Source organism: Lonchura striata, chromosome 1 (genome assembly GCF_046129695.1).
Source record: "Lonchura striata isolate bLonStr1 chromosome 1, bLonStr1.mat, whole genome shotgun sequence".
NCBI classification, from domain to species: domain Eukaryota; kingdom Metazoa; phylum Chordata; class Aves; order Passeriformes; family Estrildidae; genus Lonchura; species Lonchura striata.
This window is the reverse complement of record NC_134603.1, coordinates 71,694,437-71,710,330: the sequence shown is the minus strand read 5'-3', so window position 1 is coordinate 71,710,330 and position 15,894 is coordinate 71,694,437. Positions and strand designations below refer to the sequence as shown.

The 15,894-nt window shown below is 47.4% G+C and overlaps 1 protein-coding gene across 1 annotated transcript; it reads left to right on the top strand.

Moving 5' to 3' along the window:
• Positions 1 to 7,739: 7,739 nt before the first annotated feature.
• On the top strand, positions 7,740 to 15,595 carry LOC110474741 (serine/threonine-protein kinase SBK2). The gene is made up of 4 exons (XM_021538405.3): positions 7,740 to 7,839; positions 13,296 to 13,484; positions 14,203 to 14,405; positions 14,662 to 15,595. Exons 2-4 carry the CDS (start codon positions 13,298 to 13,300, stop codon positions 15,229 to 15,231), a joined length of 960 nt encoding a protein of 319 aa, XP_021394080.3. The 5' UTR covers positions 7,740 to 7,839; positions 13,296 to 13,297; the 3' UTR covers positions 15,232 to 15,595.
• The last annotated feature ends 299 nt before the right edge of the window (positions 15,596 to 15,894 follow it).

Here is a 15,894-nt window from a genome sequence, read left to right as displayed (position 1 = left end):
TAAGAAGGCAAGCCCAAGACAGCAGAGGTCACATTTGTCCTCAAGTCAGCAACAGCTGTCCTACCCCCTTGTTTCCATGGAGAAGAATTGTGGTTGCAGTGATGCTGGACTTGAAATCCCTACCCTTGCCATATGTGTCCATCCAGGTTAAGGAGATTTTTCTGCTTCTTTAGATTCTGCCTGTGATGCCTTAGGTTTTATCTTTTATATTTTTCAGATTCTGTACTGCTTTAGTGTGTAGTTCTGAGCTTCATATAAAGTATTGGTAAGCTTTCTTCACAGAGTAGCTAGACAAAACAATTCCTTCTCTAGCTGTGGACCAAGGACAAGTGATCCAAATTTTATCCCAAGAGCATAGACAATGTGGATTGAAGAGAGAAAAACAAGAAGGATGGGACTTCAAAACGTAAAGCTATAATTGGACAATTAACTCCAATATGCTAATGGAGCAGAAAGTGTGAGACCCCATGACTGGTCATCCATTTCTTGACCCTTTTTGGTTCATTTTGGGCATAGCCCTAGCTGGGCTCTTGTGCTGCCCAAGGTGTATCCATTGAGGCTTTCTAATAAATGCCTACTTTATTCTTTAGCTCCATCTAGCCTCTGTTCTAGGTCAGACTTCACAAGGCATCACCTGTATGTCTGTATGTCTGCTTGGTTGTCCCAGGTCCTCAGCTATCCATATACCTAGGAATTCACTTGGTGTTAACTCACACCAGAGATCAATCATTGGCCCACAGTGGCAAGGGAAGCTGAAGCTCAGACTCTAGAAGTTTGCCGGTTCAGAAAATTGAAGACTTGAAGGTCTTGAATTTAACAGGTCACTTCTGTGGAACTGAATTTCAAAGTGGCTAAATGAATCTGTTCAATTAATGCACTCTTCTTTAGTGTAATATCACCCCCTAGTACCATTTGGGTACAGTTTCCACTGTTACATTTTTCCAAACCTGTCTTGATTTCTTACCTTGTCCCCCCAGTAATCTTGAAGAGGTAGCAAGAGATGCACCAGCAGCCATGGTCCTGGTAAAGTGTCAAAGATTTATTTAGCTCAAGATGTGAATTTGTCAAGACATCAGAATTTAAATGTTTATCCCAAGGAGTTGAGGAATTTTTAAAGCTTTCTTTTATGTCTGTCTGGAAGTCAAAAATACAACTACATACAGACAGTGATACAGTTGCTTCTACCTTCCAGAAGCAGAGTGCAATGTTTGGTGGGAACGATTTCACTCCTGATTTGTAATAGATTGGACAGAGGGAACAACTTAGTTGGAGTAAGACCAGACAGATACTTTGAATGTTAATAAGTCACTTGGACTTCATGACATTTGCCTGAAAGTCCTGAAGGAATTCAAATGCGAAGCTGCGAACTGCCGGCCAAGCTGCATAACCTGTCTGTCATTAGTATCTCTGTGCCTGAGCACTGATGGACTGCTGGTGTAACCCATTCACTATAAAAAATTACTGGTGTGTATGACTTCCATCCATAGTAAGAGACAGGTGTCTATTATAAAAGGTAAGATTGAAGAATGGTCTTGGTGATAGTCTTGTGAGAAAGACGCAGTGTGGCTCCTTTAAAGGGAAATCACACATCATTGCCATGCTGGTTTCTGCGAAGGTCTCAATAAGCACAGGAAGTTACTAATGGGTTGGAGGAAAGGTCCTTTTATGGAATGAAAGCTGAATAAAGAACAAGAAGTAAAAAGGCAGGGGAAAAGGGAAGGGAAGGGAAGGGAAGGGAAGGGAAGGGAAGGGAAGGGAAGGGAAGGGAAGGGAAGGGAAGGGAAGGGAAGGGAAGGGAAGGGAAGGGAAGGGAAGGGAAGGGAAGGGAAGGGAAGGGAAGGGAAGGGAAGGGAAGGGAAGGGAAGGGAAGAGAAGAGAAGAGAAGAGAAGAGAAGAGAAGAGAAGAGAAGAGAAGAGAAGAGAAGAGAAGAGAAGAGAAGAGAAGAGAAGAGAAGAGAAGAGAAGAGAAGAGAAGAGAAGAGAAGAGAAGAGAAGAGAAGAGAAGAGAAGAGAAGAGAAGAGAAGAGAAGAGAAGAGAAGAGAAGAGAAGAGAAGAGAAGAGAAGAGAAGAGAAGAAGATGGGTTATCCAGTCCAACTGCCTGACCACTTAAAGATCAAAGTTAAAAACTGCTATTAAGGGCATTGTCCAAATACCTCTTAAACACTGACAGGCTTGGTGGTATTGGCCATCTCTCTAAGAACCTGTTCATGTGGTTTACCACCACCTTGGTAAAGAAATTCTTCTTCATGCCCAGTTTGCACCTACCCTGGCACAGCTTTGAACTGTCCTGTCACTGGAACCAAGGAAGAAGAGATCAGGCCCTCCTCCTTCACTTCCCCTCCATAGGAACCTCAAGAGAGAAGCAAGTTTTTCCTCCAAGTATATCCCATATATTTCTCTTAGGAGTAGTTTGTTTCAGCAGCTTCATGGATGACCTAGGGGAGTGACTGAACTCCCTGCCTCCCTTTCTTGCAATTTTTTGGACAGCCCCAGAGGAGACAAGTGCAATGCCTTGATATTAGACAGCAACACTGGGAACAGTGTCCCAGCAGCAGTGGTCCCTAGGTGCTGACTGGTGGAAGATGTTTTGCAGGGTGCTGGCCTTCTTCTCTGTGCAGATGAAACTGTAGAAATGAGGTAGGGTTAGCACAGAAGGGGTCAGCCTTCCTCAGGGAATGGGAGCTTTTGCCTTCCAGACCATTGCTACAGGCAGGCAAGAAGCTACCAAAGAATTGAGAGGTTGGCAGGAACCATCATTTTGCCTTGGTTCACAGTACTGGTTCATGGTACTGGTAAGTTTTGATGGGCCTAACCAGCCTCTCCTGGATCTTCCACCACATCTTCCCATGGGACCAAGAAACCCATTTCACCTCAGCCCTGGGCTTTTAGTCCCTGCCTGAGCTGTAACGTGGTCTATCTTTTCCAGCTATGCATGGCCATATTCACTGTTCATCTGAACCCTGGAAATTGAATAGACTTCCTGGCTTGACTTCATACCTGCCTGGAAATCACTGGACTGTGACTGGCACTGACTGCCACTACCGGGAGGGATACTGACCTACAAACCAACTTCTCACCTGCACCTTGGACCTGCTTTGCCACCACAAGCTCATCTGATGATCTGGACTCTCAGTTGAACCCAAGTCCATCCCTAGGCCTGCCTGCTCTCTCCGTGTAGGAAACTGGGACAAGACTTGGCTGGAGAGACCTTGTCCTGCCAGCCTTTTCTCCCTTGCCTCCTGGAGCCCAGATGCTTAGGGGCAGTTGTCCCATCTCTCTTCCCTGACAGAAGAAAACTTTCCCAGTAAAATATGCTGTTTTACATGCTCCACTACCCAAGAACACTCTTGTTCTGTACATCTATCCTTTTTTCCTGCAAGACCTCACTACAACTCTTCCCTTTCCAGTATCTGCCATTAAGCCATCTGGAGCCCCAGCCAACTCAGCCTCCTGGAGTGGCACCACCTTACCAGGCTAGGGTGGGAGCTGCAAGCTGAGTTGCCTCCTGAACAGTCCCTACCTGTACCTGTGGTGACAAATAAGCCAATAAGTTTCAGGGAGAAGGCAGATGTACACCATGGTTACAGGATATTTTATGTTGCTTTAAGTCCTGGAGAACAGGCTGGGAAAGATGGAAAATGTTAAAAATGCACCTATTGTGAATCCTTGTCCCCATTCTGGATTGCAAGGGCACTGCCTCAGCATTGCTCTGAGGCACTGGGATCAGTGCTCATGGATTCCATTGGATTAGCACTGCCTCTTGCAATCATTCTGCACTCAATGCACCTAACAGCAATGTGAAGGGAGTAGGTTGAAGTGGGACCAAGCAGAATGCTTTGATGCAGGTGTGCTGTTCAGTGGGTGACCAGAGGTTTCAGGTGTGAGGGGTTTTGACAAAGATGGGGAATATAGCTGGGAAGCACTTCTGGGGAGCAGGCCCTGGGCTCAGTGTGATTGTTGTGCTAGCTGGGAAGTGAGGTGGGACGTTATATGGCATTGTCAGGAAGGTGGCCAGCAGATTCCTCAGTGATGGAGTACCACTGAATGACCTCAGAGCAAAAATGGTCTGTGCAGCTGGTGGACTCCTCTGATCACCCTGCCTGTGCCAAGGAGAGCTCAGGGCCCCAGCTGTCCTGGGAGGCAGCCCATACCTTGTAGTATCCTGCAGATTCGCTTGCTTGCTGGTCTGCTGAGGCTAGTGGGGAGAAAAGTGTTGGTAGTTCACAGAATTATTGACAGAAGAAGCAGGAGGGAAATGGGGAAAGTCAAAGAGTCGTTCCCCAGTGTCAGACATAGAACTGGATCTGAAAAAGCTAAGCAAAATTTAATGCTGGAAATCAAGGGGTCGTGACTAAAGCTGCTATCACAGATGTCCTGAGTAAATGCTTGTGGACAGTTTAAAAATATAGAGACAACCTGAACATTGCCATAGACTACAATATTAAAAGCAGTGTCATTTTAGTCCCATTAGGTAAAGGAGCCTGATATTCATATTTCAGTAACTTTCTCTCACATATACCCCTGCTGATAAGCCTCCACACCTTCAGAGTGCTCTGTTGGGTTCAAATGACACCAAATCTTCTTCCCCCTTGATACTTTTGGAACCTCTGATAATATAGAATGGGAACTAAAGAGCTGTGTGAGACTGAGTAACCCTGAAACAGGAGTACAGACCTCACCCAGCTGCTGTGGAAATAATCAAAGTCATTAGCCAGGGACACTGTGATAAAGGGTTCACACTAAAGCAAACACTTGGGAAACTGAGTGTCCTGCTGAAAGTGTACTGGGAGAGCTAGTTCCCTCCAGGGTTCTTTAGGTACTTGCTGGAAGATGGTGGATTTCTCTTTGGAGGGGCAGCATTCCTTTGCAACCATACATCATCTGACTACAGAGCACTCCTTTAGAGCTGTGTATGCCTGTACTTGAAGAACTGCTGCTGTTCTGGTGTGAGAGAAACGGCCTGCTGTGTGTATGCTGAGGATGAGCAATAAGAGAAGAGAAAGAAGGGTGAAACGGAGAGCCCTTCTTGACTATGCCCCTTTACTGCAGTTACTTCAGTCCAGCTGTTCTTCATGCAGTTGCCACTGCTGTGACTTTGTGTCACTAGCTGCCATGTCTGGCTCTTGGAAATGTTCATGCTTGATTATTTTCCTGTGTACTGCCTATTCTGAGCCAGACATGCAGGAGACAGGGTATTCATCATGCTAAACCAGCCATAATTCAGAGGAGGAAAAGGACGTATTTTCATACAGTATTTGTTACATATCATAGGCCATCTGCAATGCTTATGTGTGTCACTGTAATGGGTTGACCCTGCTGGATGTCAGACACCCACCAAAACTCCTCTATCACTCCCTCTCCACTGCTGGACAGGGGAGAGAAAATACAATGAAGGGTTCATGGGTTGAAATAAGGACCAGGAGAGATCACTCACCAATACTGTCACAGGCAAAACATGCTTGAATGAGAGATATTGAGTTTATTGCTAACAAAATCAGAGCAGGATCATGAGACTTCAAAAACTTCCTTCCTCACAACCCCCTATCCTTCCTAGCTCTACCTTCTCCACAGCCTGGGACCAAGATTTTCAAGACACTAAGGCAGTTTTGGTTACATCATATTTCCATATTCTGTCAGTGTTGACTTTGACCAACATCTTGTTTGCCAGCTGGACAAAATGTGTGATAGCAGTGTGGGTGAGAGAGGTGTAGGTATTAAATTACGGAGGTCCTGAAATGCACTAGTGTGGACTTCATTCATAGTGCAGCAGCTCTAGGGCCTCCAACAGCTGTCCTGTGCCCAGTGCTCAGGGAGTGGAGGTCAGGGATTCTCAAACAAGCATATGATGCACAGTACGTGACATATTCCCTGTTAATGAAGAATGCAGGACAGGCCCTGCAGATGAATTGCAGATCAGAAGCAAGCCCTCAGTGAAATTGCTACTTGTCAGTGCACTCCAGGTAAGGCGGTAGAAGAGGTCTCTTCTCTAAACCAAACCCCTCAGCAGGTGCCCATCTCAATAGGAATGGATAAAATAGGGATTCTGTCTCTCAAAAAATAAACTGGAAAATAAGGAAGACTGCTGTATTTTGTTCCTATATCTGGAAGCATGTTTAAGATAGTGATTGGAGAGAAGGAGAGAGGGACTGGGGGAGTCAGGGAACCTGGGCTGCTTTCCCAGCACTAGATTGTTACTGTAAATTATAGCAAGTCCCCAGGGACATTTTTCAATTCTGACTTGTCTCTCAAGTAGAGGCAACAGTCTCACACTTTCCACCAGAAGACTAGATTATGCAGGGTCCCTGTTCCTGGAGAGCAGTGGTTACACTATCCCATTTATCCCAGTGCTGAGTTCTTGGATATTGGATAGGCTTCTTTGGTACACTCACACAATCCCCAGCTGTAATGTTCCTTCCTGATGGGACTTTGCACATTGAAGGCTATTCCAAACCACACCTTTCAGAATGTGTGTGAAGGCACAGGCTTGAATGGCAAAAGACCTTTAGGTCATCAGCAAAACAATCTCACTCTCCACCTCTTATCCAGAAGCACAGGGACAGCTGGGAGCCTGACTGTGCTACTCCTCTTGCCCTCTGATTTGCGCCGCCTCTGAGTGGTAGCAGACTGGCTCTTCACGGGCCTGTGCCAGCAGTCCAGTGCATCTCACCTTGCTGCCTCTCTGTGAGGGCAGAGCCCTGAGTGCCAAGCCCTTGGCATGATTATTCTCCCTCCTGAGATCAGATGAGAAGCTTCAGTCCTGTGCTGCAGACCCAGAGTATTTATGTTCATGGGAGCTGCTCTTCTCTCTCCTTTTAGACTGTCTTTCACCTCTCCTAGCCTTCCTCCCAGTTCTCTGACCCCAGTGAGTGCCAAGGCTCATCACTACAAATGCCCACCATGGCTCTGGCTCTAGGGAACAGAGAGGCCAGTGCTGTGGCACACCCATGTCACAGCTGCATGCACTGCTGCTTCAGATACACAAACTGATCCACTTTCTTAAGAAGAAAAAAGAAAAAAAAAAAAAAAGTCAGTGTTTAAGAGCCAAGATCCAGGGCCTGCATGGTGTTCATGCACCCAGGAGCTGTTTTCATCTCCATGCTGAAGTGGAAGAAGGAAGACCTTGGCACAGGAGTATGCTCTGTGGGAGGTACTGAAAATAGGTAAAATGTTCGCAAGCCATCATAGTTATCATTAATAATTTCAGCTTCACCACAATGCTCTGCAGTACCGGTGTGTGTGAGGACTTTGACCCACTGGGTCCCAAGAGGGGTCCTCAAGCTAGCCATGGTTTGTACCTGGTCGCCTGGTCTCTGATGCTCACTGGCACAGGCACCTTTGGTAGCCAAGGACATGCACTGGCAGCCCATGGTCATTCTGATCCCTGCCGTCAGGAACGGACTCCTACTTGACACAGCCCTGGACAAGGACCTTGTTCCAGCCCAGTGACCTGCTTTGCTCCTTCAGCTGTAACAAGAGCCCAAGCTGGAGCAAAGGACTGAACAAGATGGGTCTGCCAGTGGGTCCCTGGGGGTTTATAAAGCTACGGCTAGCACAGAAACAATCCCTCTCCTACTCCTGAAACACATCCCCCTCCATTAAGAGGGTAGAGGGACTGTCCTTTCCTGCCCCCTTTCCCCCTCTTTTCTTCCCTCCCGGAGGTCACCTTCAGCAGGGAGGCAGTATCCCCCAGGCCCAGAGCCATGGGGACGGGGCGGAGCGTCACGCTTGGCCCCGCAGCGCCTGGCAGCCCCTCCGGCTGCTGGCGCCGGCTGAGCCCGGCGGCTGCGGCGAGGGGAGCGGGGCAGTCGCGGCTGGCTGTCCTGCGCTGCTGGACAAGGTGAGAGGCTTAGTGCAGGCGGAAGGGACAGTGGGAAGGGAAGTTACAGCAACGGCGGGATGAAAGACGCTGGACAGGCGTGAAAAAGCGCACCCACCCCTCTCAATCTGATTTTGGAGACTCGAGCGCGGTTTGCCGGCACAATGCGGAGCGCACCCGCTTTCCCCAGAGGGCTGACGGAGACCTCGTTGGTGGCTTTGCTCTGGAAGGTCGCTTTGTGTCCACTCGTGTTCGGTGGGATGGTGCTGCGGTCCTGGCGGGTTGGTTGGGAGAAAGGTGTGATGTGGCTTGGTCCCAGTGAGATTGCTGCCGGTTTCTGTCCGAGGAGGCTGTGGTGCTCTGTGCACTGCGGACAGGCTTACGGCGCTCTCCGGGGAGACTCTGGGTGTCTCTGCCCAGAGCAGCAGTACGCAGTTCTGCTACTGGCACAGTCTTGCTGTTCTCTGCAGCGAGATTAAGCACTAGCCTGCTGACCAGTTTTAGAAAGAAGCTCATAAATCTACCAGCAATTAGGCCACAAGCAAACGTTGCGATAGTCTGTTCTTATCCCTTGTTGTATTCAACATGGTTTGCACCAGAGTGGACCTTTTAGGGAAAAAAAAAGATGCCATTCTTGAACCAAAAGTTATGAAAATGGAAGGATATTCTTCCATAATGTTTGATGAGATTTTTAGGGGAAAATATCCTTCTTTACAGAATCTGCACCACAGCGGAGGTCTGAAATGGCCTCACTTCATCTTCATCTATTGGTTTTAGTATAATGCTTTTACCTAACTGGGAGAGCTCTTTTTAATGAAATTGTAGTACTCAGAAAGGTGTATACAGATGATAGAGTAACTTCTTCACTCTCTGTTTGATAAGCAATAAGGATAGCACCCCTGGAAGTTTCCCCTGGAAGTTTCAGCCCTCTTGCCACTGTCATGACTTTCCCTTGTCCTTTTCCTGTCAAACTGGGGACACCAGAGGTAGCTTGCTGAACTGTGGGCTCATCGATAATATTAAAAAGATAGAAAACATCAAGTAACTAGTTCTGTTGATCTATCAGCCTCCAGAAGAGATCAGGAAATTTACCCAGGCTTTCTTCATATCAATATATTTTTAATATTTCAAGAAACATCATGAAAGGTAGATAAAGAAGAATACCAAGCAGAGCAAATGAAAAATAAATTTATTATTAAAAATACAAATTCCACTAGTGTGTGATATTCTCAATTGTAGTGCAGAAGCTGTTAACAGGTGGCCAGTTCTTCAGAAATACAGATTCCCTAACTCAGCTGATTTTTGGAGATTAAATTTCAGACTGTCTCATTGCATCTGTATGTAGGAACCTCTGCAGAAACTGGAGTTCACTGTAAGAGGCACATCACCTCAGAACAGATCTCTTCTTTTGTTACAATCATCCCAGCCTACGTGAAACCGAACAGTTGTCTCTCTTTTTTTTTTTTTTTTTTTTTTTGTTTTGTTTACAGTGAAGTTTACTTTCTTAATTTAGCATCTGGAAAATGTTAGTTTGCCTCTCACTGCCAGTATTTTCTGCATCTGAATATTTTCAGGCATTCTCTTTAGCAGACTGAATGCAAACGTGGAATCTGTAACCCTTGATCTTTTATGCTCTTAGTCTTGTATCTAAAACATTAAGATGTGTATCTGTATCACTGTAGATTATTTCTACTGCAATTCTGTATCATCCAATGTCTTAAAGCCTGCAAAGGTAGTAAGGCTATACCAAATCTACATTTCTGGATTTACATAGTGCCCATTAAGCAGCATGAAGAATCTTGATGTGTCTGATTAATATGACTTTTTTTTTCCCTGTCACCCATCCAATGCATCAAACCAACAATTTAAAGATTGGTGGGAGGTTTCTGCAGGTGGGGTTCTTACACAGCCCCTAAGCAGAAGTGTGCTAACAACTGGGTGAAGTGATCTGAATTACACTAAATACATTTAAGAAAAATGTGCTTTTCTAAACACGGTGCAAAAATATTGATGTAGAAACCAGTTAGGCAGCATTCATAAACGGACATGAAGAGGAAGTTAATTTCTTCCACAACATTCCCCAATAAACTGGAAGAACTCTGGACTCATAATGGGTGTAAAAGGTAGTGCAGCCTGTGTGTTATTCCTGCAAAAAGAGATCTTGAGACCACAGCATGAGACAGGGGGGAATTCTAGCTGAATGTGTAACAGGAGGCATCCCCCAAGACAATTGGGGTTTTAATGTGGGGGATGGGAAGAGAAAAATTATGAGACTTTAGAAAAGAGACATGACACAGATCTGAGAACTGGAGAAGCAAGCTGGACAATCTGAGAGCTTGGTCTGGCAATTAGATAGAAAGTTATTTGGAGGCACTGAACCAATAAGAAGACTGAGAGATATCTTGATCAGAGAGCATAGAGATGCTTATTCTCAATTCAAAATGTGACCAAATTTTGTGGCAGCATCACATCTGTTTTTTAACTAACTGATGTAGGCACTACAGAAGCACAGTGTGACAGATACTTTGTGAAGCCTAAGTAAAGCATCAGTTAAATGTGTAGCCTGAGCTTCAGTCTGATAGTTTTACACAACCTAATTAATTGAAAATATATTCTCATACCCTGTGGTCATACCTTTGACAACAGTGCATATAAACCCTGCAAGAGTCTGAAGAAATTTAACAGGTATTAGAGACCTCTTTTCTCTATCTGAGAAACTTCAGCAGCAGGCTAGGTAAATTCAGATTAGGTTATCATACAAAAACCTAACAGCGAGAATGTTCACACCAGCATTTATAATTGACCAACTGTCTTTGGATCAAGCCTGAACAACTTTTTGAAAGAGATGCCCCAGATGCTATTTGTTATGTGGTTTGTGTTAAGGCCCTGTAGAAGGTCAGACAAGAAAGTGGACCCCATCTGCCATATGCTCAAGGCCATTTTTAATAGAGTATCTTTGATATGAGAAGAGGCTGAAACAGTTGAAACTCTTCAGCTTGAAAAAGAGAAAGCTCAGAGGGGATCATATTGGTGTATATAAATATCTGATGAGGGGTAATGAAGAAAAGGGAGACAGACTCCTTTAAACAGTGATCATTGATGGGAGTCTCCATCTATGGAGATATTGAAGACGTGGCTGAACACCTTCCTAGACAACCTACTTCAGTTGCTGCATCTTGAGCAGGGGACTTGGATTAGATGATCTCAAGAGGTCCCTTCCAACCTAAACATCTCTGTGATTCTGTTATCATAGCACTATCTTTGTTATACAGAGATCACTGTTTTTGGCTTTTGACATGTATGAAGTGTTTTTTCTGCACTAAATATATTAATAATTTTGGTTGAAGAACCAGAATAACATTACCTGGACTAAGACATTATATCTCCATAGGTTAGATCCCCCCCAGCTTCTCAGGTGGTTCAGAAGTATCTTGTGATGGTGTAAAGAATGTGAGCTTTTTGCTGCTGTGATTAAAGATTCTTTTGTGGAATTACAGTTTCTCACAGTAACCAGCCTGGAAACAAGCAGGGATGAAGCACGGAAAGTATAGTGGAGGAAAGAACGGTTTTGAATATGACTCTGCCTGCTGCCTTCAGTACAGCACAGCCAAATGGTGAATGCATCCTGGCCAGGGCCCTGGTGAACTCTCCTTCAATGCCTGTCACTCTGCAAAGGAAAAATGATACTTTAGAAGGTATCACAAGTAGGTGCAGAGCACCCAGGCACACTCTAGTCAGCAGTGACCCAAATTTGATCCTCACTTACCTTCCTAACTAATCGCAGTGGCATCTCAAAGAAAGACCTGACAATGCCAGCTATTTTCTCAAGTATGGACTTTCTCTTGTAGTTAATGACCCCAGGGCCAGCAAAGGCCAAAGTCTGAAAACTGTTCTGGAGTGACTGCAGCTTCCTTCATAAGGAACCTTCATAAGGAACCTTGATCAGACCCGCAGGTCACAGGCCCTCAAGAAACTCTACCCATATCCTCTGGATGATCTGTTCTTCCAAGCTGGCTCATTCACCTTGTTGCTGTAGTCTTGCAGAAAAGTAGGGCATTTGGCACTTACTTGGCACTTCTAAATTGTCAGAGATTTAGAAATGCAGTCTAGTAGAGAGGGAAGGGAAGAGGAACTTTCCCACAAATAGTCACAGGCTCCTGTAGAAATCCAGCCTTGTTATAGATTTCCTAGGTTTAAATAATATTTTTTTTCCAAATTTTTTTATCTTGAAGAATGACTGGATTTAGCAGCAGTGGGGTTCCTTTGCAGAAGAGCGATGTGGGCATACTGGAACAAATCCAGACTGTGAAGACAGTTAAGATATGGGAGTATCTCTCATAGGAGGAGAGACTAACAGAGCTGGGACTTTGTCAGCCTCAAGAAGAGAAGACTGGAGGGGATCATCTGGTCGATGCATATGAATACCTGCAAAAATACACAACCACATGTATCACAGTATCAGATGATACTGAGTGACAGAACTAGTGAGCCTAAAACAGAATTTCTATTTAAGCATAAGTTAAAATCCTTTTTACCACAAAGGTGATTGAACACTGAAACACGTTACCCCCAGCAGCTGTGGAGTCTCTATCCTTGTATTTAAAACTTGGTTGGGCACAGGACAATCTGCTCTAGTTAACCCTCCTCTGAGCAGGACATTGCAGTAAGAGGTCTCCAGAAGTACCTTCTGGCATTTACCATCCTGTGACTCTGGTTCTGTGACCTTGCTCCAAGGCCAGGAAGAGCTCCCAGGGCCAAAGTGCCTCATTCAGAGCACAGGGAGGTAGACAGGGAGAGAGTACTGCCACAGAGGTCTTAAAATGCTGCCTTGTGGCTGGCTAGGAAAAGTGAAAAAACACTTCTCTGATATGGGTCCGAAGCAGCTGGCTGTAGCTCAAAATGCCATTGATGTCCTAGGTTACTTTCTGTATAGGTTAATTGGCTGCACAGATGCATGACTTTTGGTCAGAAATGTCATCAGGCATGTGAGGTACTGAGCTCCCTTTGGCTTCCTCGGAGCACTCTGCCTTTTGTCACGTGCCTGTGCCTAAGGGACAGGTCTGTCTTGTCTGCTACCTCAAGGACTTTCTCAGTAAGCAACAGAGGTGGAATTCAGAGTAGAGAGATGAGGTCTTGCTGCAGTAGGCTAAGGAGAGCAAGGGGGGTGACTGGGTCACACTTGGAAATCTTGAACTCTGCTAATATTTTTCCTGTTGTCCAATGTTAAGCAAAAGAATTAGGGGGCTGGAGGAGGTTCCCTTCAATACAGAGACCTTTTCTACTATGAGGTGCTTTGCCCAGAGATGTACTGCATAAAAGTGCAAATTCAATTCTAGCACAGCAGCAAGCGTGCTCAGATTCCAAGTGGCAGAAATATGCCTTGCCATGGCAGGGTTTGTGTTGCATGTTTGATCTGGCTTTCTCTGTGTGTGCTGTGATGTTCCTGACTCTGGCTGTGGTGTTTCTGCCGCACTCAGCAATGGCCAAGAACTCAGCTCTGACTGCAGCAGTGCCAGAGGGAGCAGCACCAACCAAGATAGAGGAGCTCCTGGAGATCACCGCTCAGAGCCTGGTGCGCGCTGAGGTGGCTGAGCACTATGAGGTTGTTCGGGAGCTGGGCAGGGGCAAGTATGGCCATGTGATGCTAGTGACCCACCGGCAGAGAGGTAAGGAACTGACTGCGCCCCATGAACTACTGTGCCTTGTGTCCTCCACTCACCAAGGCATGGGGCATGGGGTGGGCTGGTGGCACGCTGGGGCCAGACACCAGGCATGGCAGGGAGGATCCCCAGGGAGACCAGCAGGATGGGGACATCCCCAGCCAGGAACCATCCCATTACATCAGCCAGGGACCAGGTGATGCCAGGGGGCAGCCCAGAATATCTGGCAAGATTATAGTGATAAAGAGGTCCAAGGTCAAGCTGGGAAGTTAATCCACAAGTCAGGATCAAGAGAGTTCACAGATACACACAAACATGCATGTGACATAGATGGAAACAGCAATCTCGCCACAAGGCTCAGTCACAGAGCCCCAGGCCTGAGCTGAAGTGCTGCCCTATGGCCCATGGACAGAAGGTGTGAATGAAGGTCCTGGCTTGGCCATATGAGTGCCCTGACACTGCTCTTCCCTAGTAGTCCCAGCTCAGACTGATGGGCCCAAGTATCCTGAATGTCTCTGCTCTGCCCAGGGCTCCTGCGCATGACTAGGGCACAAAATTCATGCCAGCAGCAGTGCCTGTTCGCAGACCTGGTGTCCACAGGGTATACCCACACAAACTTTGGGCTAGAGACCTCCCTGTGGCTGTGACTGCCTGGATCTGTGGCTGCTCTGTCTTGCCTTGGTGTGACTTTCAGAGGAGTCAAACCCACTCTTCCCATCCCCAGGGACTCCTATGGCTCTCAAGCTGCTACCCAAAGCCAGTACCAAGCTGCACACCTTCCTGTATGAGTATTGTGTAGCACTGTCCCTCGCCACCCACCCTGCCATCGTTGGCATGTTCGGAATTGCCATTGAGTCCAGCCAGTACTATGGCTTCCTCTATGAAGCGGCGCTGCACAAAGACCTCATCTCTATCATCAAACCCCGCGTGAGTGTTGCTACAAGGCCATGGGGATGGGGCTGTAGCATTTGGCCCCTCTGAAGGCTGGCTGGGTCAGATGGAGGGAGATAAAGGCAATGGCCTGTGGATCTATCTGGGTCTGCAGCACTGAAGCGGCCTGGGGCTTGCAAGGCGAGGAATGCGAAGGTCTTTCCCAGCGCAGAGCACTGGGGTGAGAGCCCATCGGGCAGGGCTGCTGAGGTGCCCCGTGTGTGCCATCCTGCCTGTCTCTCTCCCTGCACAGGATGGGATCCCCGAGCCGGCCGCCAAGCAGTGTGCCAAGCAGCTCGTGAGCGCGCTGGAGTTCATCCACAGCCGGGGGCTGGTGTACCGCGACATCAAGCCCGAGAACGTGCTGCTTTTTGATCCCAACTGCCGGCTCGTCAAACTCACTGACTTCGGCCTCACGAGGCCCAAGGGTACCAAGCTCAAGCTGGTGGCCGGGGTAATCCCCTACACTGCCCCCGAGCTGAGCAACACTGCTGATTCCCAGGGCGTGCCGATCGACACCAGCATGGATGCCTGGGCCTTTGGGGTGCTGCTTTTCTGCCTGTTGACCGGCTACTTTCCCTGGGAGCAGAGCCTGCCAGAGGACCCTTTCTTTGAGGACTTCATGCAGTGGCAGGAGACAGGCCTAGAAAAGGACGTGCCCCGGCACTGGAAGCGCCTGACAGCCAAGGCTGCCGGGATGCTGCGGAGCCTGCTGGCTCTGGATCCCACCAAGCGTGGCCCCGTCAGCGGGGTGCTGCGCTACGTCGGCTGCCCTTGGCGGCTGGAGGGTGGGCGCAGTGAGGAGGCTGCCGTGAAGTCCTAGAGTCTGCTCCCCATGGCAGCAGGGTCTCAGCTTGCAAGGGGCTTCAGGGCTTGAGCACCATGGTGGCCCAGAGAGTAACTTCTCTGCAGCACTGTCCCTGCAGCCACAGAGCCAAGCTCCGTCCCCAGCTGACTGCCCGCACCCCATGACTCAGTGCTGCCCAGTGCCCCTCCTTGTGGCTTGGAAACATCTTTCTCCTGAAAATGACTGTGTGTGAAGTATCCACTTGTTTCCTAGCCACAGGAAGTCCAGGGAGTTATTTAGGTTGCAGCACCTGCTGTGCCTCAAAATAGAGCAAAATATGTACTTTTGTGTTTCTGTAAGTGACTCATTTTCCCTCATAATAAATGCCTGTTGGGACCCACTTTCTTTTGGAAAGCAGGGAGCATGTCAGAACTTGCATCTATCTCAGGACAAGCTGTCCAAGGCAGGGGCCATCTCTAAATGCTGCCTGTGCCTGCACCAGGATGCCTGGAGGGTGGCTTCAGGCTGGTGGGATGGAGGGGCTGGGGAGATTCCAGCATGTGGCCATGGATGATGGCTGGGGAACATTCATGGTGTTGAGGTTATCTCACGCCAGCCCAAACACATCTCTGCCCTTGCACTGCCTTCAGGTCCTAAGACAATGTCCTTCATGCTCTTTTAGATGCCTGGGTACCTCCC

Coding starts and splice junctions, on each gene's coding strand:
- LOC110474741 (XM_021538405.3), top strand. CDS start 13,298: ATGGCCAAGAACTCAGCTCTGACTGCAGCAGTGCCAGAGGGAGCAGCA. Junction 13,485..14,202: donor AGTGACCCACCGGCAGAGAG/GTAAGGAACTGA, acceptor TCCCATCCCCAG/GGACTCCTATGGCTCTCAAG. Junction 14,406..14,661: donor TCTCTATCATCAAACCCCGC/GTGAGTGTTGCT, acceptor CTCCCTGCACAG/GATGGGATCCCCGAGCCGGC.